The sequence below is a fragment of the Erpetoichthys calabaricus genome, chromosome 5, assembly GCF_900747795.2.
Source record: "Erpetoichthys calabaricus chromosome 5, fErpCal1.3, whole genome shotgun sequence".
Lineage (NCBI taxonomy): Eukaryota > Metazoa > Chordata > Cladistia > Polypteriformes > Polypteridae > Erpetoichthys > Erpetoichthys calabaricus.
Window position 1 is genome coordinate 249,604,914 of NC_041398.2, and position 23,821 is coordinate 249,628,734.

Genomic DNA, 23,821 nt, shown 5'->3' on the forward strand with positions numbered 1-23,821 from the left:
GGTCCTGTCTCACTCATTGTTCTTTATCGTCCCCCAAAATACAATGCATCCTTCTTATCCGATCTGATTGAACTTTTGACCCACCTAAGCTCTTACTCTCAGAGAATTATCCATTTTGGTGATTTCAACATCCATATTGACACCCCCACATCTAAAGTGAGGAATGAATTCCTGTCCTTACTGGACTGTTTTGACTTGACACAACATGTTGATTCCCCCCCCACTCTGGTGGTCATATACTGGACCTGATCTGCACTTCTGGACTATCTGTGGCCAACATTCACAGCACTGATTTGGGACTCTCTGACCATAAAGCAGTATTTTTCAGTGTTTCACTGCCTCTCCCTCCTCTTACCTGTAAACGACAAATTTCTTACAGAGACCTTAATAATATCTGTCCCTCTATCCTTTCTGGATCCATTTCTGATCTTTTACTGTCTTCACCTATTCCATCAGTCTTGTTGACTACTATAACTCAGCCCTTCACTCAGCATTAGATAAAACAGCTCCTTTAAAACATAAGGAGGTTTCCTTTAAACGCTCAGCTCCTTGGTATAACTCAGAATTGCGATCTATGAAAGCAGCTGGCCGACGCCTTGAGAGAATGTCACATAAGACTGGCCTCACCGTGGACATCCAGGCTTTCTCTGACCACCAAAGAGCTTACAGAGAAGCACTAACTGCTGCCAAGAACACCCATTATGGCAGAATAATAGAAAGTGGCCACGATAACCCAAGGGTTCTGTTCTCTGTAGTTAATAAACTACTCGAACCCGCATCTGGCCCAACTACCTCTTCTACTGAAGTCTGTGAGGAATTCCTCAACTTTTTCCGTAACAAAATTAATGATCTAAATAATTCAACCAACATAAATACATCATCTGTTTATATCTCTCCCTGTTTTCCCACTCCATCCAGCAGCTCCTTCTCTAAGTTCTCACCAGTCACATCTGCGTCTGTTAATAACCTGCTTTGTAAGATGAGGCCGACTACTTGTGTACTGGACCTCATCCCCAGCCCTTCATGCCATAATCCCGACTGTTACAACAATAATAATCTCGTCCCTTGATACTGGCTCTGTGCCGCTCACTTTTAAAATCACTTCTGTAACCCCAATGTTATAAAAGTCTGGCCTTGATGCTGACAATCTTAACAATTTCCGGCCTATTTCCCACTTACCTTTCCTGTCAAAAGTTCTCGAGCGTGTTGTAGCTTCCCAACTCACCAATTACCTAACCTCTAATAATTTGATGTTACCCCTTCAGTTTGGTTTCAGGGCGCAGCACAGCTGTGAAACTGCTCTGCTACGGGTAACCAATGATTTGCTTATGGCAGCAGACTCTGGACAGACCAACATATTAATTCTGTTAGACCTCAGTGTAGCATTTGACACTCCGGTCAGACGTGACATCCTACTGTCCAGAATGGAGAACATGCTGGGTATCTCTGGCACTGCCCTCCAGTGGTTCAAGTCCTATCTGACTGATAGGCAAGAGTTTGTTAGTCTTGGTGACAGCAGGTCCAGCTCAGTGCCAGTCACACAAGGAGTCCCTCAGGGCTCTGTCCTCGGTCCTCTGCTCTTCTGTATTTATATGCTTCCCCCCTGGCCATATTATTCATAGCTTTGGACTGGGTTATCATTTTTATGCAGATGATACTCAGCTCTACTTCAATGTTAAAAGTGGAACTTCATCAGAGCTTTCTCAGCTCACAACCTGCCTTAGTGAAATTAAAACCTGGATGGAGCAGAACTCTTTAAAATTAAATTGCAACAAAACTGAACTTCTGCAAATTGGGACTAAAATGCAACTTAATAAAAATGAGCTCCTTCCCAGTCCATCTTGGCAGTGATCTCATCAGACCTGCCTCTACTGTAAAAAATCTTGGTGTCATTTTTGATTCCTCCCTCACTTATTCCGCCCACATAAATCACATTAAGAAACTTTCTTACTTTCACCTCCGTCACATATCCCGTGTTCGCTCCTTCCTCTCCTTCTCTAATGCTGAGAAACTTGTCCATGCTTTTATCACATCCCACATCGATTATTGTAATTCCCTACTGGCAGGTGACCCTTCTAATCTTATATCACAGCTCCAGCTTATTCAAAACTCAGCTGCAAGAGTCCTGACTCGGACCAGCAGCAGCGAGCACATCACTCCATCCTGCTCCGTCTTCACTGGCTCCCTGTGTCCTACAGAATCGAATATAAAATCCTATTAATAACCTACAAAGCGTTAAATAACATCACACCAAACTACATCAGTGACCTCCTCCATCACTATGTGCCTGCCCGCCCACTAAGGTCCTCTGATTCTGGCCATCTTGTTGTGCCCCTCACTAATCTACACTTCATGGGTGACAGGGCCTTCAGCTGTATAGCGCCCAGACTCTAATGACCTACCAAAATTAATCAGGTCAGCTGACTCCATGAATTCTTTTAAAAAACAACTCCAAACTCATCTGTTCAGTTTGTCTTTTAGCTCTACTTGACTTCATTACCCTTCTCTCAGTTTACCTCCAGGTCAAGATGTTCATGTGACCTGTGTGTGTGTGTGAGACCATCAATTATGTTGTCTGTTTCTTTTTTTTTTCAGAATTCACTGTCTTAATCTTCTTTATTTATTTATCTGGTTTGTATGATGCTATATACTGTGTATGCTGCCGTTCTTTATTATATTCTGTAAGTGCCTTGAGCATGGGAAAGGCGCTATATAAATAAAATGTATTATTATTATTATTATTATTAACTCTGCCACCTCCAGCTCTGTGCCACCGTCTCCAGCACATATAACACAGCTGGTCTCACTACCGTCCTGTAGACCTTCCCTGTCACTCCGTCTGTCACCAATCACCCCTGACACTCTTCTCCACTCTGCCTGCACTCTCTTTTTCTCTTCTCTTCCACACTCCCCATTACTCTGTACTGTTGGTCTCCAGTATTTAAACTCCTCCACCTTCGCCAACTCTCCTCCCCTCATCCTCACCACTTCACTGACCTTCTTCTCATTCACACACATGTATTTTGTCTTGGTGGTCCTACTGACCTTCACTCCTCTCCTCTCATATCTCCACCTCTCCAGGGTCTCCTCCACCTGCTCCCTACTCTCCCTACAGATCACAATGTCATCAGCAGACATCACAGTCTAATCTTGTCTGTCAACCTGTCCATCTCCATTGCCAATAAGAAAGGGGCTCAGAGAATTCTTGAAATAATCATTAAAGACATTTAATAAATCATCATGAAATGGAGGGAGCACAGCTCTGGCAGACTGGGCTCACATTTTGGACCCACTTGCTGTCCGTGTGGCTTCATTTCTCATGACCCTCCTGTTCTCCTCCCACATCGCAGTCATTGGCCCGGTGTTAGTGAGTGTGCCAAACAATACACTGGCAACCCCATCAGGGTTTAGTGTCCTCCTTGTGCCTGATGCTCCCGAGTTAGGCTCTGACCTCTTGTGACCACCCAGCTGGATGAAGCGAGTTTACAAACGAATGCATTCTGTAATAATAATGAATGAGCCCGGGGGCCTGTGTGGTGCAGCATGTTCTCTCCATGACTGTGTGGCTCCAGCTATTCCAGTTCCAGTTGTAAGCGAGCCTGGCGTGTGTATAAGTGTGCCCTGTGATGGCGCAGTCTCAGTTTGGCAACCAGCACACTACGACCACAAGCAGGGCCTAACAGGTACAGCTAGTGAATGAATGGAGAGATAAAGTATAAGCTGCGGTGGGTTGGCACCCTGCCCGGGATTGGTTCCTGCCTTGTGCCCTGTGTTGGCTGGGATTGGCTCCAGCAGACCCCCGTGACCCTGTTTTTGGATTCAACAGGTTGCAAAATGGATGGATGGATAAAGTATAAGCCTGCTGCCATGACCAGCTTTCTAACCAGGGCTCTGAACTGCGAACAGTGGTGGGACAACTGCTTATGAACCCACACCAAAAACTGTAGGACTAGGAGAGGAGGTAAGCAGCGGTGGAGAGGAAGAGGCCCTGATTATCAAGTGGGCCGTCATTCAGTTAAGGTATTACCTTTCGGGTGGGCTAGAATTTACCTTGGTGACGTACTGTGACCCCCTGCAGTGGATGGCCGCATACCGCATAAGGATCACCCGGTGGGTCCTGGACTTCCAGGTTGACCTCTTCAAGGTGGTCCGCAGCGGCGAATCCCGATCCCGGAAGTTAGATCTTATGGCTGGGTCTTCTGAACCCACTGGGCTCAAACTTGGCGGTGGGATTCAGGGGCTTGTCACATGGGAGCAAACTGGGAGGGAAGGACACAGACACCAGCGTCTGGAGAAGTGAGATCGTTAACAACCTCTCTTCTCTTGTCCATAGCCAGGAGGACAAAGCCCACTGATGTCACTTCTGCTGCGGCTCCAGACGTCCTCCATCTTCCACCCCATGGACTGTTTAAAGAAGAGCGTCGCTGGAAGTTGGCATTCATTTTGAATCAGAGAGCACAGAAGCAAACCCCATAGCCTCAGGAGAGTAAACACTCCAGGGCACACAACTTCCACAGTGCCGTCTGAACTTTTTCTTCGTAATTATTTTCCATATTAAGCGGGGTGCTGGCTGCTTCCGCACCGTATACCGTATTTACTCGTGTACCACGCGCCCTCGTGTAAGATGCGCACCCTCATTTTTACAAAGAAAGATCACGAAAAAAATTTTCCCCATGTACGAGGCGTGTTGTGATTGTATAGGAAGAGTTTAGAGCACATTTTCCACGAAATGCCCTTCTGTTTTTGTTGCATGACGAAAGAGCGAGGGAGGGAGAGAGAGAGGAGAGAGAGAGAGAGAGCGAGCGAGAGAGCCCAAGCAGAAGAAGTAAACATTACAGAAAAAATTTTCCATGTGTATGACGCGCACCTGATTTTCTAATGCTCATTTTCGGGAAAAAATGTGCGCGTGGTACACGGGTAAATACGGTATATGCTGCCTTTGCACAGTTTTAAGTTGTTTTTCATTTTGCTTATTGTTATTCACCAGTTTTTCTACCAATTAGGAGCTGGTCGTTACTTTTCCTTTTCCATGGATTTACCTGTTTAAATGGTGGGTTGGCAGCAGGGTGCTTTGTGGCGTGACACTGGCACGTCCTGTAACTTTGACACCCTACTTGCTAGGAAAGTGAGAAGCAGCGACTACCCACAATTCATTGCTCAGAATCAGTTGGTTAGTCTGGCATGTTACGGATCCCGACTGAACAGCAGAAATCAGAACTGCGAATTGAACATCTAGAAATTCCACTAACACATCGGCCTGGTGAGGTGCTCTCACCTCCACACAGAAAGGCCCCTGCGACTTTTTTTCATTTTCACAAATGTCTCAAGTAGAACATTAACAGTCACTTCTGCTGAAAAGCTGCATTCACCCATCCATTTATTCATCCGTTTTCGGACCTGCTTGGTCCAATTCAGGATTTTAAGACCCATTTTGAGAAGACCTGGGGACCTGGGTTCGCTTCCCGGGCCCTCCCTGCGTGGAGTTTGCATGTTCTCCCTGTGTCTGCGTGGGTTTCTTCCGAGTGCTCCGGTTTCTTCCCACAGTCCAAAGACATGCAGGTTAGGTGGATTGGCGATTCTAAAATGGCCCTAGTGTGTGCTTGGTGTGTGGGTGTGTTTGTGTGTGTCCTGCGGTGGGTTGGCACCCTGCCCAGGATTGGTTCCTGCCTTATGCCCTGTGTTGGCTGGGATTGGCTCCAGCAGACCCCCGTGACCCTGTGTTCGGATTCAGTGTGTTGGCAAATGGATGGATGGATGGATTTTGAGAAGAAAACTGCAGGGTTTTTGGTCCATTCAGGATAAAACATTGTCACCAGTGTCCTTGGGGGTTCTGGGAAGAAAGTACAAGCATCCACAGACATGCCACCCATGCAGACGTTGAGAGAAAACATGTCAACTCCAACCTCAAAACCTGGCATTCACGCCAACTCTCCCAGACTTGTGGTGTGGGGCAGCTAATCACGGTGTCCATCTCCTCCATCATCATCATCATGTTACACTAAACTGGATTTGTCGTCTTGGAGGCACAGATTCACACAGGTGACCTCAGGCACAAGTGCTGCCTAGCAAAGCACAACGGACTCCATGTAGCCTGGACACACGGGAGTAACACAAACAAACTCTAAGACCTCTTTGTCCTTTACACTCCAATCAATGGAGCCAGCGTCATACCTTCAGGTGACTTGAGGAGACGTCATTAAGAAGGACCCTGAGTGCAGAATTGGAGTCAAAATGCTACTCTGATATTTGTCACCAGTCCTGTCACTGAAGCTCTCGGTCACACCGATTCTCTGCTGTTTTCAGATAATGATAAGGGGCTCAGCTGGCACCCTGGGCCCGGTCTCAGATGTGCAGACAACACAAAGTTCCACCATATTTCTAACAAACCATAACATTCTCAGACCTGCTTAATCCAATGGAAGGTCGGTGGCAGTCTGGAGACTCTCCTGGCATCATCATGCACATGCCTACCCCAAATGGAGTGAGTGCCCACACACAAATACACTCAAGCAGGGGGCTAACATAAGATGGCCAGTTAGATTTATCTGCCCAGGGAGAAGTTGAAAACCCCACACAGAAATCTACCAGGCATGACATTCAAACCCAGGACTCTGACCACCCTATTAGTTATGTCATCAAACTGTAATCTGAAATTCTCTGATGCTCACAAGTTTACTGAACTTTGATAAAACAGCACAACTGCTTCAGAGACTTACAGTGCCAGCACCACCAGCGTCTCACAAATATATGTGAATGGCGGCAGCCATACTGGAGGTACCCTTGTGCTCCAAAATGGCAGTCTGGTGCCTGCATGGAGATGCTAAGTGAAATAATAAACATTTTTATGCTCGTGCTTTAGAATAATTTTTGTATTTTGACCCACGCAGATTCAGATTATGATGTTGAATTTATGTTCAGAATTGTGGCTACAAAGTTTAACTTGATAAACATCTTTATTTTCTTTATTTATGCAATGTCATTTTAAAGATCACGTGACTACAAGATTACTGGGACAGGATTTTTTCACCTATGAAATATAGCAAAAAATTAGACCCCTTATAACTTTGCAAGATGCTGAAAAATTAGATCACGCTTTTGTTTTTAGTTGACGAGATTACTGCAACGCACTCTTCTCAGGACCACCCAAAAAAGACATCAATCGATTGCAGCGAGTGCAGAATGGAGCAGCTAGAATCTTAACTAGGAAAAGAAAATCCGAGCAGATCACCCCAGTCTTAGCGTCACTACACTGGTTACCTGTGCCATTTAGAATTGACTTTAAAGCACAAAGCCTTCAATACTTTCGCTCCATTCTCTATCTCAGAACACCTCTCACCTTACACTCCAAATTGTAACCTTAGATCTTCAAATGAGGGTCTGCTTAGAATTCCAAGAGCTAAACATAGAAGAAGTGGTGAGGCGGGGCCGGCCTTCTGCTGTTAGGCACCTCAAATCGGGAATACGAGTTTACTGATCGAAATTCACCAGGTGAACACAGTGGAGCACTTTATAAAACTGCTAAAAACCCGTTATGTTAACATGGCTTTCTCAAAGCTTCATTTTAGTGTAACTCTGATATTCTGTATATGCATTGAATTATCATTTATTTATTTTTTTTAATGTCTCCAAAATCCGTATTAACCCCTACTCTCTCTGCTGTTTTCTATCTGTTAATCTGTGGTGGTGATCTGCAACCCCACCACCTGATTGGGGCACCAGGAAGTCTCTACATTGACAGATTGAAAGCCAGATGTCCACATGACCATCATTATCGTCTAATTTTTCCATGTGAAGCCTGAAAACCTGTGGTGGGCTGGCGCCCTGCCCGGGGTTTGTTTCCTGCCTTGCGCCCTGTGTTAGCTGGGATTGGCTCCAGCAGACCCCATCGTGACCCTGTAGTTAGGATATAGCGGGTTGGATAATGGATGGATGGAAGCCTGAAAACCATGAGGACTGATTGAGGTCATTGATGTGAGGTAGAATGCCTAGTGGGGGCTGGGCTGGGTGGTCTCATGGCCTTGGAACCCCTGCAGATTTTGGTTTTGCCTCCAGCCATCTGGAGTTTTTTCTGTTCCCCGTGGCCATAGGACCTTACTTATTCTGTTAATTTAATTTTTCTCTTGCTTCATCTTGTAATGCACTTTAAGCTTCATCATTTGTATGAAAACGTGTGACAGAAATAAACAGCATTGTTGTTGTTGTTGTTACAATTGTTGCATCAGTGAAGTAAAAGAAATAAATACGACAGCGATCGCTCTAGGACTACAAAGTTTGATTTCATTAACGTCTTTATATTCTTCATTCAAGCAACAATGTTTTGTAGATCACATGACTATAATTGTTGAGGCAATGATGTTATTTGAAGTTATGCTATAAACACGACAGAGACCACACTAGTTTGATTTCATTAACGTCTTTATATTCTTTATTCATGCACCAATGTTTTCTCGATCACATGACTATTATTTGTTACACTGATGTCGTAACAGAAGTCACACCGTAAATACCACGACTATCACACTATGAGTTATCACCTGCCGGATAAGCCACTTCTCAAACTCCTTAGCGTTAGTTAGCCGGCCCTAGCACTAGGATTTGGCATTTTGGTTTCAGCTTCACTTTGCCCTTGACTTTGGAATTTCGTTTTGCCCTTTTGTTCCTGGGTGCCCGCTTTGGCTCGATCTTATGGCTGCGCCCCTTTTTCTGTCTCTGACTACATGATTTTGTTCCTTATCATCTCCTGGTACTTTAAAGTGCTCACAGTAATCCTCAGACACTCCACTGTGTCCACCATGCTAAACAGCAGCTGTCTTGTCAGTCAATGCACAACAGAAGAATTAAAATGATTAACCTAGCAACTCTTAAAGCTCCATCATTATTGTTATGGGTGCTTGCTCTTTCTTTATATGTATTCTTTTCTTTTGTTATTATTTTGTACGCTCTGTTTAGGTTTTCTTTCTGTGTATTTTATTACTTTTTAAACGAGTATTGTTTTGTAGTTCATTATTTTGTATCATGTTAATTATGTGCTGATGTCTTATAGGACTTCTATGTTGAGCCTAAGGAGCCAGGCCCCCCTAATGCTGCAACTGTAGCTCTAACCCCCAGGGCTTTATAAGCTTGCAAGCAATTCATAATTGTTAAAAACCTTCTTTTGGAGTTTGTGGATTAGTAAGGAGACCTGAGGTTCGCTTCCCAGGTCCTCCCTGCGTGGAGTTTGCATGTTCTTCTCATGTCTGTGTGGGTTTCCTCCCAGAGTCCAAAGATATGCAGGTTAGGTGCACTGGTGATCCTAAATTGTCCCTAGTGAGTGTGCTTGGTGTGTGTGTGTGTGTGTGTGAGTGTGTGCGCCATGCGGTGGGCTGGCTGGTTTGTTCCTACCTTGTGATCTGTGCTGGCTGGGATTGGCTCCAGCAGACCCCCCATGACCCTGTGTTAGGATATAGCGGGTTGGATAATGACTGCCTATTGTAAGTAACTGGTTGGATTCTGCTCGTTTTTGAACCCATTTTCAGTTCCGTTTTGTGACTTTGCTTTTGGTTTGTGGATTGGCTTTGTTTTGCCTTGCGATTAATACATTTGCAAATCCTTGGTAGTTAGGACTTTATTTGCTTTGGCTAAGATTTTTGGTTTATCATTTTGGACTTTGATGTTCGGAACTCCAGCTGGATTTGCACCCTGCATGTATTTATATATTAAAACAACTTTACTAAACATTACACTTTATGGGACGGCACAGCCCAATCCGACCTACACATGTCGATACACAACTTGCAGTATTTTCATTTGAGGGGTACGTTAGCTGACCATAATGAGAATATTATAAAAAAAAAAAAAAAAAACAAACTTCCTTGTTTTGCACAGATTCACTGTAAATTACATCTTCACTGCTGGATTAAGAAGATCAACACTTCTCAAGACCATCTCAATGATCAAACAGGCCCAGTGGACTAACTGGGGAAACTCACCTAGCAGGACATCAGAACCTTAGAACAATCTGGACGAGAACAGGCCATTCAGCCAAACAAATCTCACCAGTCCCATCTACTAAATTCTTAAGAAACATCAAGTTGGGCTTTGAAAGTCCCGAAAGTCCAGCTGTCCTCCACACTACCTTGTCATTTATTCCATGTGTCTGTGCTTCTCTGTATGTAGAAAAACTTCCTAATGTTTGTGCGAAACTTAACCTTAACAAGTTCCAACCGTGTTCTCATGTTCTTGATGAACTCATTTTGAAGTCACCATCTTGATCCACTGAATTAATTCCCTTCATCATTTTAAACACTTCAGTCAGGTCTCCTCTTCATCTCCTAAAGGCTCAGCTCTTTTAATCTTTCCTCATAACTCATCCCCTGAAGTCCTGGACTCAGCCTAGTTACTCTTCTCTGGACCTTTTCTAGTGCTGTTATGTCCTTTATGGAGACCAAAACTGCACACAGAACTCCAGATGAGGCCTCACCAGTATGTTATAAAGCTTGAGCAGAACCTCCTGTGACTTGTACTCCTAATATCAAGGCGCTATATAACCTGACATTCTGTTAGCCTTCTTCATGGCTTCTGAACACTGTCTGGTAGTTGAGTCCACTACGACTCCTAAATCCTTCTCATAAGGTGGACTTGTGCTTTTCAGACCGCCCATTGTGTATTCACACCTCACATTTTTACTTCCTATGTGTCATACTTTACATTTAATTACATTATATCTTCTTTTGCTTAAACTCTAAAGGCTCAGCTCTTTTAATCTTTCCTCATAACTCATCCCCTGTAGTCCTGAATCAGCCTCGTCTCTCTTCTCTGGACCTTTTCTAGTGCTGTTATGTCCTTTATGGCCCACCGTACTCCAGATGAGGCCTCACCAGTGTGTTATAAAGCTTGAGCAGAACCTCCTGTGACTTGTCCTCCACACATCAAGGCGCTATATAACCTGACATTCTGTTAGCCTTCTTAATGGCTTCTGAACACTGTTTAAAGAGTTAAAAGACCGCAGCACCATTATAATCCCCTTGTGGGTACATAAAGTATAATCTAATTGATCTTTCTCAAAACTACTTTAGTTTCTCCTTCCTGAGTGACTTCAATGGATTTCGCGCAGCTCGTCAAAAGTACTCAGCATTGCCGTGTTTTTGCCAAACTTGAGACAAAGTGAATTCAGTGGAGTTCGTTCATCGCGCCTCACTACACACGCATTCTTTACATCTCTGCTCAGTTTTTTAATTAAAATTTGAATTGATTACACTGTCTGCTCCAACTGATGTGGTTCACTGGGGGAACACAAAGGGGGCATGCAGGTGTCTCCATGGTTAGCCATCTACTGGTACAGGCCTGCACCCAAACCCGGCTCAACTTTGAAACCACCAAAGAGTAATGAAATAAAAAGACTACAAAAATAATAATGCATTACAAATACGCTTTGCTTTTGAAAAATACCAACAATAAAAAAGTGTCGGTAATGGAGGTGCCACTCACCTGTTCAGAGATCACCTGGGCAGCTTCCAGAGGGTCATGACACTGATTGATCACGTCACAAATCTCCTGGCTGTTCATGATAAAGTTGACGCCATCAGTAGTCAGCGCCAGGAAAGAGTCATACACATGATGGAGCTGTAGGGAGACAAGAACACACACTCAGCGACTGTGGGCCTTTTGCCCTTTTTCATGCCATAGAATAAATGCATTCAGTTGCCACCATATTGTGTCCACCTTATCTAATCCAGAGTTGGACCCTCTTTAATCTGTAGAAGGGCCCGTGTTCTTCTTCTTCTTCTTCATGTATTCAACAAAGTGCCAGAAACATTCCTTAGGGATTATAGTCCATGCTGACTCAGTGGTGTTATGTATCAACTTGAAGTTTTATGAATTTAATGTCTTATTGTTGTTTTTGTCAATTTGCAGTTATTCTTTTTCATCCTTTAGGCTATCTCTAATATCTTCATTTGTAATTCTATAATTATGTTCTGTTGTTCCTTGTTCTTTATCGGTGGAGCCTCAGGAAGTGGGTCGCTCCTTCTGAGCCATCACTCTAGGTATATGAGCGGAGAAGGCTCAAGAGCAGGAGATCATTCTTTTACTATGAAGTTTGTGAATTTTACCATATTCTGTGGTCAGATTTTTTGATTACTCTTGCTCTGTCTTAATGATTCTATTTATTGGATTTCATTTTTGGGGACGTTTGCTTAGGATTGAATTTTTAGGAAACTCTGGTGCCTCATTTTGTTTTTGTATTCTTCTATTTTCATTAGATAAAGCCCTCATTTATAAAGATTTTTTGTTTATTTCTTACCAGTCAAGGGTTTATGGTCACCCTGCCTCTTGTAGGATTTGTGTTATATTTTACAGAGATTTACAGCTGTTTTGCCATTAACCCCATTACAAAATTAGACCACAGGTGTCGAACTCCGGTCCTCGAGGACCGCAGTAGCTGCATGTTTTCATTCTAACCATCTTCTTCATTAGTGAGCCGTTTTTACTGCTAATGAACTTCTTTTCCTTTAGTTTTAATTAACTTGACTCAGGCCCCTTAATTGTCTTTTTTTCCTTAATTAGTAGCCAAACAATACTGAGACATCAAACAAGCCACCATATGACAGAAAAACAGAAAAATCAACAGATTTGGAAATGTCTGCTGGGGCAGAATGAGCCATTGAATTAAATAACGGGTTTAATTACCAGCAAGAATCAGCTTCTCATTAAGAGACTGGTTGGAGTGAAATTGGTTGGAGTTTGAAATCCCAGTTTAGCTGGTCATCTGTTGGCTCGTTTCATGTCTCATTTCTGTTTCGGTGCCATTTAATGAAAAAACAAATCAATTCAGAGGACTGAATCCTTAAAAACAGGGCTATTAAAATAAAGGGAAAAGGAGTTAATTAGCAGTGAAAACTGATTAGGAAAAGGGTTAGAATGAAAACCTGTGGCCACTGCGGCCCTCCAGGCCCGGAGTTCGACACCCCTGCTCTAGACGATAACAGGCCATTCAGCCCAACAAAGCCTGCCAGTCCTATCCACTTAATTCGTCAAAAAAAAAAACAAAAAACAAAACAAAGTCTAGTTTAGAAATTCCTTAAATTCTTACTGTCTATAGTTTTCTGTGTAAAGAAGAACATCTTAAAGTTTGTGCAAAATTTTCCCTTTACAAGTTTCCAACTGTGTCCCCGTGCTTATTTTAAAATAACAGTCTCGATCCACTGGACTAATTCCCTTCAATCATGTCTCCTCTTAATCTTCTTTTGTTTAAACTGTAAAGGCTCAGCTCTTTCATACTATCTTCATTATTCATTCCCCCTGTGAATCACCCCATCGCTCTTCTCTGGACTTTTTCTAACGCTACTTTGTCCTTTTTGTAGCCTGGACCCCAAAACTGTACCCAGGACTCCAGATGAGGCCTCACCAGTGTGTTATAAAGACTTGAGCAGAACCTCCTTGGACTTGTACTCTACACATAGCGCTGTGTAACTTGACATTCTGTTATCCTTCTGAACACCGTCTGGAAATTGACAGTAGAGAAAATAAGAGAAGAGATAAGCAGAGTCCACCGTGACTCCTAAATCCTTCTCATAAAGTGAACTTTCAATTGTCAGGCCTCCCATTGTGTAATCAAAACTAACATTTTGAGTTCTGTGTGTCATACTTTACATTTACTGACATTAAACGTAATCGGCCTTAAACCTGCCCAAGCCTGTCCAAGTACCTCTGTGATGATTCAATAGATTCCAGATTATCTGCCAGTCCACCTATCTTGGTATCACCTGCAAACTTAACCAGCCTGTTGCTTATATTCTTTTCCAAATCATTTATTTATATTAAAAATAGCAGCGGCCCTAGCACTGACCCCTGCTGGACACCATTTTTAATATCAGCCAATTCTGATGAGGTCCCTCACATCACCACTCTCCGCTTCCTGTGTTTGAGCCAATTCTGCACCCATCTACACCCCACACCCTGAACTCCCTCCCACATCTTTAAGTGTGATGATGCCCACCCACTCAGGTGGCACCTCATCAACTGCGTTTTGAAAGTCCAGATCAATAATCACATCTGCTCCACTTTGGTCGTATCCTTTTGTTGCCTCCTCATAGAATTCCAGCCTGTTAGTTAAACACGACCTCCCTCTCCTGACCCCATGCTGACTGTCCTGTCCTTGCCATGTGTTGCTCAATCTTATCCTTAATAATTCCTTCCATTAATTTTCCTGTGATGCACGTTAACCTTATTGGTCCATAGTTGCTTGGAACTACCCGGTCATCCTTTTTATATAATGTGATAATATTTTCCATTTTCTAGTCCTTTGGAATTTCCCCAGTGGACAGAGACTACCTAAAAATATGTGTCATGGGTTTATATATGTATTTGCTCACCTTCTTAACAACTCGAGGGTATACATTATCTGGTCCTGGTGATTTGTTTGATTTCATCTTATTTAATCTGAGCAGCACTTCTCTCTCTACAATTTCCAAATCCCTCAGTACCTCCTTAGTAGTCCCTGTTACCGCTGGGCGGTTATCCACTTGCTCACTTGTGAAGACCTCAGAAAAATGTAAGTTTACAGCACCTGCTATTTCATCGTCTGTATCTTTTAATTCCCCTTTACTATTCCTGATGCACTTCACCTCCTCCTTGACTGTTCTTTTACTACTAAAATACTGAAAGAATCTGTTTGGGTTGTCTTATCCCTTATCTGCTATATTCCTTTGTCTTTTAGCCTCCCTGATATCCTTCTTCATGGTTGCCCTCATGTTCTCATACGCCCTACGATTCACATTGGAGGTATTAGTCTTAGTTGTTGTATTTGTCTGTTTTTTTTGTTGCAGCTCCTTCTTTAACTCTTTATTAAACCACGCAGAGTTTTTTACATTTCCTACTAATTCCAAATTTAGGTATGTACCTGGCCTGCATTACATTTTTAAACCTGTTCCTCGACTGTCTCCACACCTAAAAGCTTCTCCCGGTCCACCCTTCTTAGACTTTGCTCTACTATACCCTACATGACCCTACTGATTCAATCACCTCTACACCCTCAATTCTAACCTGATTATTACAAAACACTAAATCTAGACAGGCTTCGCCCCGTGTTGCTGCTTTTTGTAAGGTCATCCCAGTAAATATTTGGGTAATCACAATCCCTCATGACAATGATATCTCCCTGTAAAGTTGCCTTTTTAATATCACTAACAAGATGCGTGTTGAGATTACTGTCTGCATGGCACGGTCTGTAACACACTTGTAGCGGTCTGGTGCCGCTAAGATTCACATCTTTGAATAGACGGCGATTTATTTATTGTTTTAGTGGAGATTCCAGGGACGCACCCAGCCTTGGCCCGACCCGCACAGACTCACATGCAGAGACACAAAACCAACAAATGAATAAATAATATATGAAGTGAAAACCCAATACACAACAACAACAACAGTCAGACAAACCTCCCCTTTCCCCTACGGCGATACAGTTGTAACATAACAATGAACCATAACACAGACGACAATGTCCTAATACAGTCCAATACAGCAAAAGCAGGTGAAATGGTATGGTGTGAAGAAGAAAATCCCAAGAACAGCCTCCGTAGAAAATGAGTGAAACAGTCCTACCGGTAGTCCTGAGCAGTGAGGGATGAGATTTGCAGGAGTGCTCTTTTTGAAGATGCACGACGATTACTCCACCACTATACACATGACAGGCTGGCATAAGACAGTCCGTTCATCCTAACGGGAAACGATCAAGGTACACTTGACTTTTCAGACGACACGTTGGACAGGATACACAAAAACACCGATCTCTAGTTGCTCCGTCAGGACCCCCTTTTCAACTTTTCCACTGGCCTCTCTCTCGTCCCCAGCAGCCTCTACTTCCGTTTCAGTCATCCTTTGTGGGTAATCCCCCTTGGGCTGCTGGGAAATGGAGTTTTTCCCATGATAGCACTGCTACACACTTCTAAAATAAGATCCCTTTCCCGAATGCTTTCTAGGTGAAGCCACACGTCCTCACTAAGATGGGGTTCATTGTCCCACTGAAGAGGACTAGCATTTAAATTCTGGTCCGCATAAACAGAAATCCCAACCCTTTTTTCGGTCTTGTCTATCTCTCTAGATTATACTCATCCCCATCTTTGTGATTTTGCCAGGTTTCCATTATTGCTATATTATCATAATTATTCTCCTCTACATACAACTGCAACTCACTTGTTTCATTTTTGATATTTCTACCATTATGGTAAGCTATTTATAATGCATTACTCGTTCTACTTTTACATTTAAACGTTGAGTTAGAAGGCAGGGAGGGCCCAGTCATGAACAGGGTGCTAGTGCATCACAAGGCCTGCACAAAGGGGGCCACTTTACTTTAATCTGCATGGGGAGAACACGCAAACTACACAGACAGCAACCAGGCATGAGGCTCAAACTCAGGACGTTAGATCCATGAAGAAGCAGCCTCACTGTTGTCACCACTCTGATGAGGAGGGTCTGCACAAAGTTCCAGTCCAATTAAGGGGGGCCACTCAAGGCAGTAAACAGGCCCAGTAGGGTTGCCAGTCTATTGCAGGGCACCACCCCTACTATGCCATTCTAGCGTGACCCTAACATGGCCTCCCCAAATGACCGTCTTACCTGATCTGAACCCAATACGAGTTTTCATAGGAGAATCCCACGTGACCCAAGCCGCATGAGTGATTTTATCCGGCTGGCTGTTAGAGTAAAGTGTGCCAGACATTTTTCAGACATCATTAACTCGTCAAAGCCTCTTTTATTTGATGAAGTACGCACACAATTTCCCAGCCGACTGCACTTTATGGTCTGGATTTTTCCATGAACCTAATTTAATAAACACAAATGTAATTTTGAGGCTCTGATTGCAGCTGACATCCTAAATAACAAGTAGCCACAATTACATCTGCCTCATTGCACCAAAGACACGGCCATTTGACAGCCGCTTGGCTGACGTCCTAAACTCGTCCACAGAGGGTCTGCTTCTTGTTAACGTTGTGGATATCAAAAGTCAACACACCCCCTGGCATGTCTGTTTTTATTCAGGACTGGTCCTGGTTTCAACCTTGATGGTTGTTTCACCTTTAATAAGATCTGGTAACCAACAGACTGATCATATTTAGGAATAAAAATTATTAAAAGTACAAAACTTTCAATTCTATGTTTGCACAAATGTGCCCACCTTTTTGCTTATATATTGTAAAGTTCACAATGCACCACATCACAAAACAATTTAGCTCATTCTACCTTTTTCTATGTTATATGTTGCCTCTAATTATGGGTAAAATTACAAAATAGCTAGAAATTTCATGGCTGGCATTGTGGCACAGTGTGGTTAAGGCTTTGGACTTCAAACTCTCAGATTGTCGGTTTATGTCCCGCTACTGACGCTGTGTGACCCTGAGCAAGTCACTTGACCTGCTTGTGCTCCAACTGAAGAATCAAAAGAAACGTAACATTTGTATCATAAATGTTGTAAGTCACCTTGAATAAAGGTGTCGGCCAAAGCAAGTAAATGTTGGAAGTGCCACACGGGATGGATGGGCATCCCAACCAGGAATAGGGAAGATTCCTTACCTGGATAGGAGGCTCAAAGTGGACAGACAGGCATCCCGGCTGAAAAAGAGAAAGGTGTTTTACCCGAATGAGACTATCCACATGGATGGACGGACATCCCAGCTAAAACAGAGGAAGGTTCTTTACCCGGATGGGAAGCCCCAGGCAGATGGGACAGGTGTCCTGACCAAATATATCCTGGAGTACCTTCCCTGTCCAGAACTGAAGGTAAGGACAGCAAAGAACTGGCACTAAGGGATGTTTGTTCCCCCAGGATGATAGATGACTGCAGCCCTGGCTATCGGTGTCTATTCGGACACTGGGAATTGTAGTCCAGTAGTGCAGCCCTACTGGGGTTCGGGGGTACTGCAAGAGACGGCGGCAGGGAGATGCACCCCCTGTTATTTGAGATTTCCATATGACCCGAAAGTGCTTCCAACAGGCCAGACTCCCAGCATCTGAAATACTCCTGGGTCCTTAATAAAAGGCGAGTAGGAGCTGGGAGGAAGGAAGGCAACACTTCACTAGAGGACAGCAGTGGAGTAGAGAGAGGAAGACAAAGACAGAAAAGACAACTTGTTCTTGTGCTCGTGTATGTGAGGTAATTATAATAAACACCCTCTGTTTGAACCAGGGACGGTGCCGGTGTGTTCATGTTTAGAGCTGGGGTTCACTGGTGGCCCCAAAGCTTCACAATGTAAATGTAACAGAAGAGTTCAAATTAAGTCTAATTATGAAGGGGATGCCCAGTGAGAGTGCCCTCTATAGGTAAGAGTTGAGGTGTAGACGGTGGACAGTGCTCTTTTTAAAAGAGCACTCTATCCAAAAATGGTGTTTCTTTATATGTTAGTTACACCATGTAGTTTGTGGTGATGGACAAGAACAATTTTTAATCATGCAGAATGGAGATTAGGCTTTTGATATAATAAACATCTATATATTTTTTCCTTAGGAGACTTCTTCTTCCTCTTTTCCCACTTCTATGCGTGCTTGATGGATCTTCTCCATTCAGCTCAGTCCTACACCTCCTCACTAGACAAGCCCTTTTCCTTCAGAACTTTTTTCACTCTATCTATCCACTTCCACTTTGGCCTTTCTCTTCCCCTGGATTTCCATTCCCATCCCACTTTTGTCAGATACAGTGGGTATAGAAAAGAATCTCCCCTTCAAAATATTCCCATTTTTTTGCTTTACAGTCTTAAATGAAAAACACACACAAAAAATATTTCTTCCCAGCTTTACTTACTCAATGCAACCTCTAACATCCAACAGAAAGATATCAAAGCTACAGATCAGAAAAATGATTAAAAAATCAAAAACAAGACCTACTAAGATGAATAAAGGATCACCCCCCCCCCCAATGTCAGTCATTTTGTTGACCCCCCTTTTGCTTTAATGACAGCTTTAAGTCTGTTGATTCTTCTCTATCAATTTTGCTGCACACCTAGATTGAGCCCACTCAATATTTGCCCCCCACTCTTCTTTACAGAACTGTTGAAGTTCAGTCAAATTGGATGGTGAGTGTTGGTTGGTCTGCTATTTTCAGATCTTTCCACCGATTTTCAATGAGATTTAGGTCTGGGCTCTGACTGGCCACACCAGGACATTCACTTTTTTTCTCCTTCGGCCACTGTGTGCTTTGGGTCGTTGTCGTGTTGAAAGGTGAACATTCTGCCCATCTTCAACTTTCTGGCAGAGGGTAGCAGGTTTTCCTCAAGAATTTGATGGTATTTTGCCCCATCAATTTTTCCTTCTACCTTAACGAGAGCCCCAGGCCCCCCAACCACAGGATGCTGCCACCACCATGCTTTACTGTAGGTATGGTGTGTTGTGGATGGTGAGCTGAATTGGTGTACTGTTTGGTATTGAGGCCAAATAGTTTGATTTTGGTCTCCTCTGACCATAAAACCTTTTTCCACTTGGCATCAAAATCTTCAAGGAGCATTCTGGCAAAGCTCAAAAAAGGCGACATTAAGGCTCATTTGAGAAGTGCAACCTTCCCAAACAAACCATGATGGTGGAGCGCTTGTGAAATTATTGTCACATGCACACCACTAATGATCACTCTTTGCCATCAAATCCTGTAACTCCTTCAAAGTACCCATTGGCCTCTTGGTAGCCTCTCATACCAATTTCCTCCTTGCTCTTCCATCCTGTTAGGGGGATCCAGGGAGGGTCCTAGTAGTACCAAACACTTCTTTATGATGGACTTTACTGAGCTCCTTGGGATTGATAAAGCCTTTGAGATGTTTTGGTCTCCATCTACTGCCTTCTGTCTGTCCACAACTCTATCCCTGAGATCTTCTGAATGTGGCTTGCCACCCATAGTCAGTTGCTCTACCAAGCAAGGGAATGAATGCTCCAGGAACAGCTTCACTAATCACACTCATTACAGTTGATCACAGCCAGTAACCAGGGTCTGCAATGGGAACAGTGGGCACTTACACCTGATTGAGTTTAGTTGGGGGGGATCCTTTATTCATCTCAGTATTTCTTGTTTTTGATTTTTTTTTAATTCTTCTGAACTGTAGCTGTGATATCTTTCACTTGGATGTTAGAGGTGGCATTGAGCAAGTAAAGCTGGAAAAAATATTAGTGTGTGTGTTTACATTTAAGGCTGTAAAGCAAAAAAAATGGGAAAATTTCAAAAGGGAGGATTCTTTTCTATACCCACTGTATGTGTGGCGCCAACCGGGCTACCACGGTTTGTCAGGTGCACTCGTTCTGTATGTACAGTTAGGTCCATAAATATTTGGACAGAGACAACTTTTTTTCTCATTTTGGTTCTGTACATTACCACAATGAATTTTAAATGAAACAACTCCGATGCAGTTGAAGTGCAGACTTTCAGCTTTAATTCAGTGGGGTGAACAAAACAATTGCATAAAAATGTGAGGCAACTAAAGCATTTTTTGAACACAATCCCTTCAAGTTAAGGGGCTCAAAAGTAATTGGACAATTGACTCAAAGGCTATTTCATGGGCAGGTGTGGTCAAGTCCGTCGTTATGTCCTTATCAATGAAGCAGATAAAAGGCCTGGAGTTGATTTGAGGTGTGGTGCTTGCATGTGGAAGATTTTGCTGTGAATAGACAACATGCGGTCAAAGGAGCTCTCCATGCAGGTGACAGATGCCATCCTCAAGCTGTGAAAACAGAAAAAACTCATCCGAGAAATTGCTACAATATTACGAGTGGCAAAATCTACAGTTTGGCACATCCTGAGAAAGAAAGCAAGCACTGGTGAACTGAGCAATGCAAAAAGACCTGGACGTCCACGGAAGACAACAGTGGTGGATGATCGCAGAATCATTTCCATGGTGAAGAGAAACCCTTCACAACAGCCAACCAAGTGAACAACACTCTCCAGGGGGTAGGCAGGCGTATCGATATCCAAGTCTACCATAAAGAGAAGACTGCATGAAAGTAAATACAGAGGGTGCACTGCAAGGTGCAAGCCACTCATAAGCCTCAAGAATAGAAAGGCTAGATTGGACTTTGCTAAAGAACATCTAAAAAAGCCAGCAGAGTTCTGGAAAAACATTCTTTGGACAGATGAAACCAAGATCAACCTCTACCAGAATGATGGCAAGAAAAAAGTATGGAGAAGGCGTGGAACAGCTCATTATCCAAAGCATAGCACATCATCTGTAAAACACGGTGGAGGGAGGCAGTGTGATGGCTGCCAGTGGCACTGGGACACTCGTGTTTATTGATGATGTGACACAGGACAGAAGCAGCCAAATGAATTCTGAGGTGTTCAGAGACATACTGTCTGCTCAAATCCAGCTAAATACAGCAGTCACATTGATTCATGATACAGATGGACAATGACCCAAAACATACAGCCAAAGCAACCCAGGAGTTTATTAAAGCAAAGTAGTGGAAAATTCTGGAATGGCCAAGTCAGTCACCTGATCTTCACCCAATTGAGCAGGCATTTCACTTGTTGAAGACTAAACTTCAGACAGAAAGGCCCACAAACAAACAGCAACTGAAAGCCGCTGCAGTAAAGGCCTGGCAGAGCATTAAAAAAGGAGGAAACCCAACATCTGGTGATGTTCAGGAGTTCAAGACTTCAGGCTGTCATTGCCAGCAAAGGGTTTTCAACCAAGTATTAGAAATGAACATTTGATTTCCAGTTATTTAATTTGTCCAATTACTTTTGAGCCCCTGAAATGAAGGGATTGTGTTCAAAAAATGCTTTAGTTGCCTACCATTTTTATGGAATCGTTTTGTTCACCCCACTGAATTAAAGCTGAAAGTCTGCACTTCACTGCATCGGAGTTGTTTCATTTAAAATTCATTGTGGTAATGTACAGAACCAAAATGAGAAAAAACTTGTCTCTGTCCAAATATTCATGGACCTAACTGTATATTGAGTGGTTAATATGCGTTTTTTGTCAACTTAAAGAATTACTTTTACTCCTGAAGAGCTTTTGAACATACAGGACTTGGTTCCATCGGATTTATTTCTTATGTTTGTATGCGATGAAGATTTACCTCACAAGTTTTCCCTGTCTGCCCATAGGAATGCCGCCCGTCAATCAAGCTTCACCAAGAGGTACAGAGGTAAGCAGGCTGGCACTCTGGTGTGCTGGAGATGCAGAGGCTTTTGTGCATCACTCCTGGCAATCTGCCTTTCAAATGTTCGCTTGGTTGTCAAAAAATGGACGAGTTGGCATTACTGATAAGGACTAACAAAGATTTTGCGCATATTTGTGCCTTTTGTTTTACTGAAACATGGCTTAATTTGGATCTACTGGACAACATCATTCAAATGACAGGATATCAGTTATTCAGAGCAGACCCTAACAGTGGACTTTGTGGCAGATCACGAGGTGGTGGGCGGACGTGTGCATGTTTTTAAAAAACAGCTGGTGCACGGATGTGTCTGTCATTCTTTCTTTTTCCTCTGCTGATTTAGACGCTCTTGTCATTCACTGCAAGCCATTCTGTCCACCCAGGGAATTTCATTGCGTTATACTGGTTGGTATTTACATTCCTCCTGATGTGAATGCTCAATTGGCAAAACATTTGCTAGCTGTGAACATTCATCATTTGGAAAATAAATTCCCCAGTACTGTCATTTTCATTATGGGGGATTTTAACCACACTAACAAGAAAGACCATCTGCCAGATACCACCAGCCGATCAACTGCCCCACACGTGAGGGCAGAACATTGGATCACTTTTACACCAACATTAAATGGGAATTTTGCCATTTCTCCCATGGACCTCTTGGTAACTCTGACCACGTCATGATTATACTTGTTCCTAGCTATAAACGGAAACTGGAACAGTCAAAGCCCACCAGAGCTATTTGCCGCAGATGAAATCCTGAGGGACTGTTTAGGCTCCACCGATTGGAAAGCCATGGAAGGCTGGTGTAGCAGCATAGATGAATATACTGATATAGTAACATCTCCTTCTGTGAAGATACGAGTCTCCCTAAGAAGACCACTGTAAGATACAACAATGACAAGCCGTGGTTCACCAAGAAGCTGAGTGTTCTCAGAGCTGCCAAGGACCAGGCATACAGGATGACTATCGATCAGCAAGGCAGAACTTTAATAAAGCTCGGAGAGCTACAAAAGCCACCAACAAAGATCAGCTGGCGAAAGGCTTTAGCAGTAACAGTCAGGCAGTGTGGAGTTCTCTGAGAAAACTGACAAATTACAGGCAGGCAAGTGCTCCAAGGCCTTATCATCTGCCATTTTGGCTAATGAGCTAAATGAGTTTTATTGCTGCTTGGACTCTGATCCTTTGCCTTCTATTTCAACAGTCCGTACCGCCCCCCAAACCATGTCAGTGTCACCATCGCCCCTTCACGGACATCTGATTCACCTTCTTTAACCACCCTGAACTCCTTCATTCCTCTCCACTCCACATTATACTGTCTGTAAAGCATGAGGAGGTATAAAGCCTATTAGGACATCAGCTGGCCCTGATGGAGTCTCACCTGGTTCTCTTCGACATTGTGCAGACCAGTTAGCACTGGTCTTCACTGACATATTCAACACCTCTCTGCAGCTGGGCAGACTTCTGGACTGCTTTATGGTAGCCACTATAATTCCAGTTCCCAAGAAGGGTAAAATCTCTGACCTTAATGACTATAGGCTTTGACCTCAGTGGATACGAAATATTTGAACGTCTTATGCTTTCCCACCTAAAGTCCATCACCGATCCACTTCAGTTTGCATACAGGGCAAATTGCTCAATGGAGGATGCCGTTAATTTATGCCTCCACTGTATTCTTCAACACCTGGACTTGCCTAACACCTATGCGAGAGTC

The 23,821-nt window shown here is 43.3% G+C and overlaps 2 protein-coding genes across 4 annotated transcripts in view; one reads left to right on the forward strand and one right to left on the reverse strand.

The window, feature by feature from the left end:
• The window catches only part of pkd2 (polycystic kidney disease 2), a 913,849-nt gene that overhangs the window by 65,803 nt on the left and 824,225 nt on the right, over positions 1–23,821 (forward strand). The gene's annotated exons all lie outside the window — the stretch shown is intronic.
• ppm1kb (protein phosphatase, Mg2+/Mn2+ dependent 1Kb) overlaps positions 1–23,821 on the reverse strand; it is a 94,540-nt gene that overhangs the window by 7,762 nt on the left and 62,957 nt on the right. For both annotated transcript variants that reach the window (XM_028802758.2, XM_028802759.2), the window contains exon 6: positions 11,467–11,601. In XM_028802758.2, coding sequence (XP_028658591.1) covers positions 11,467–11,601 — 135 coding nt within the window. The remainder of the gene's footprint in view (positions 1–11,466; positions 11,602–23,821) is intronic.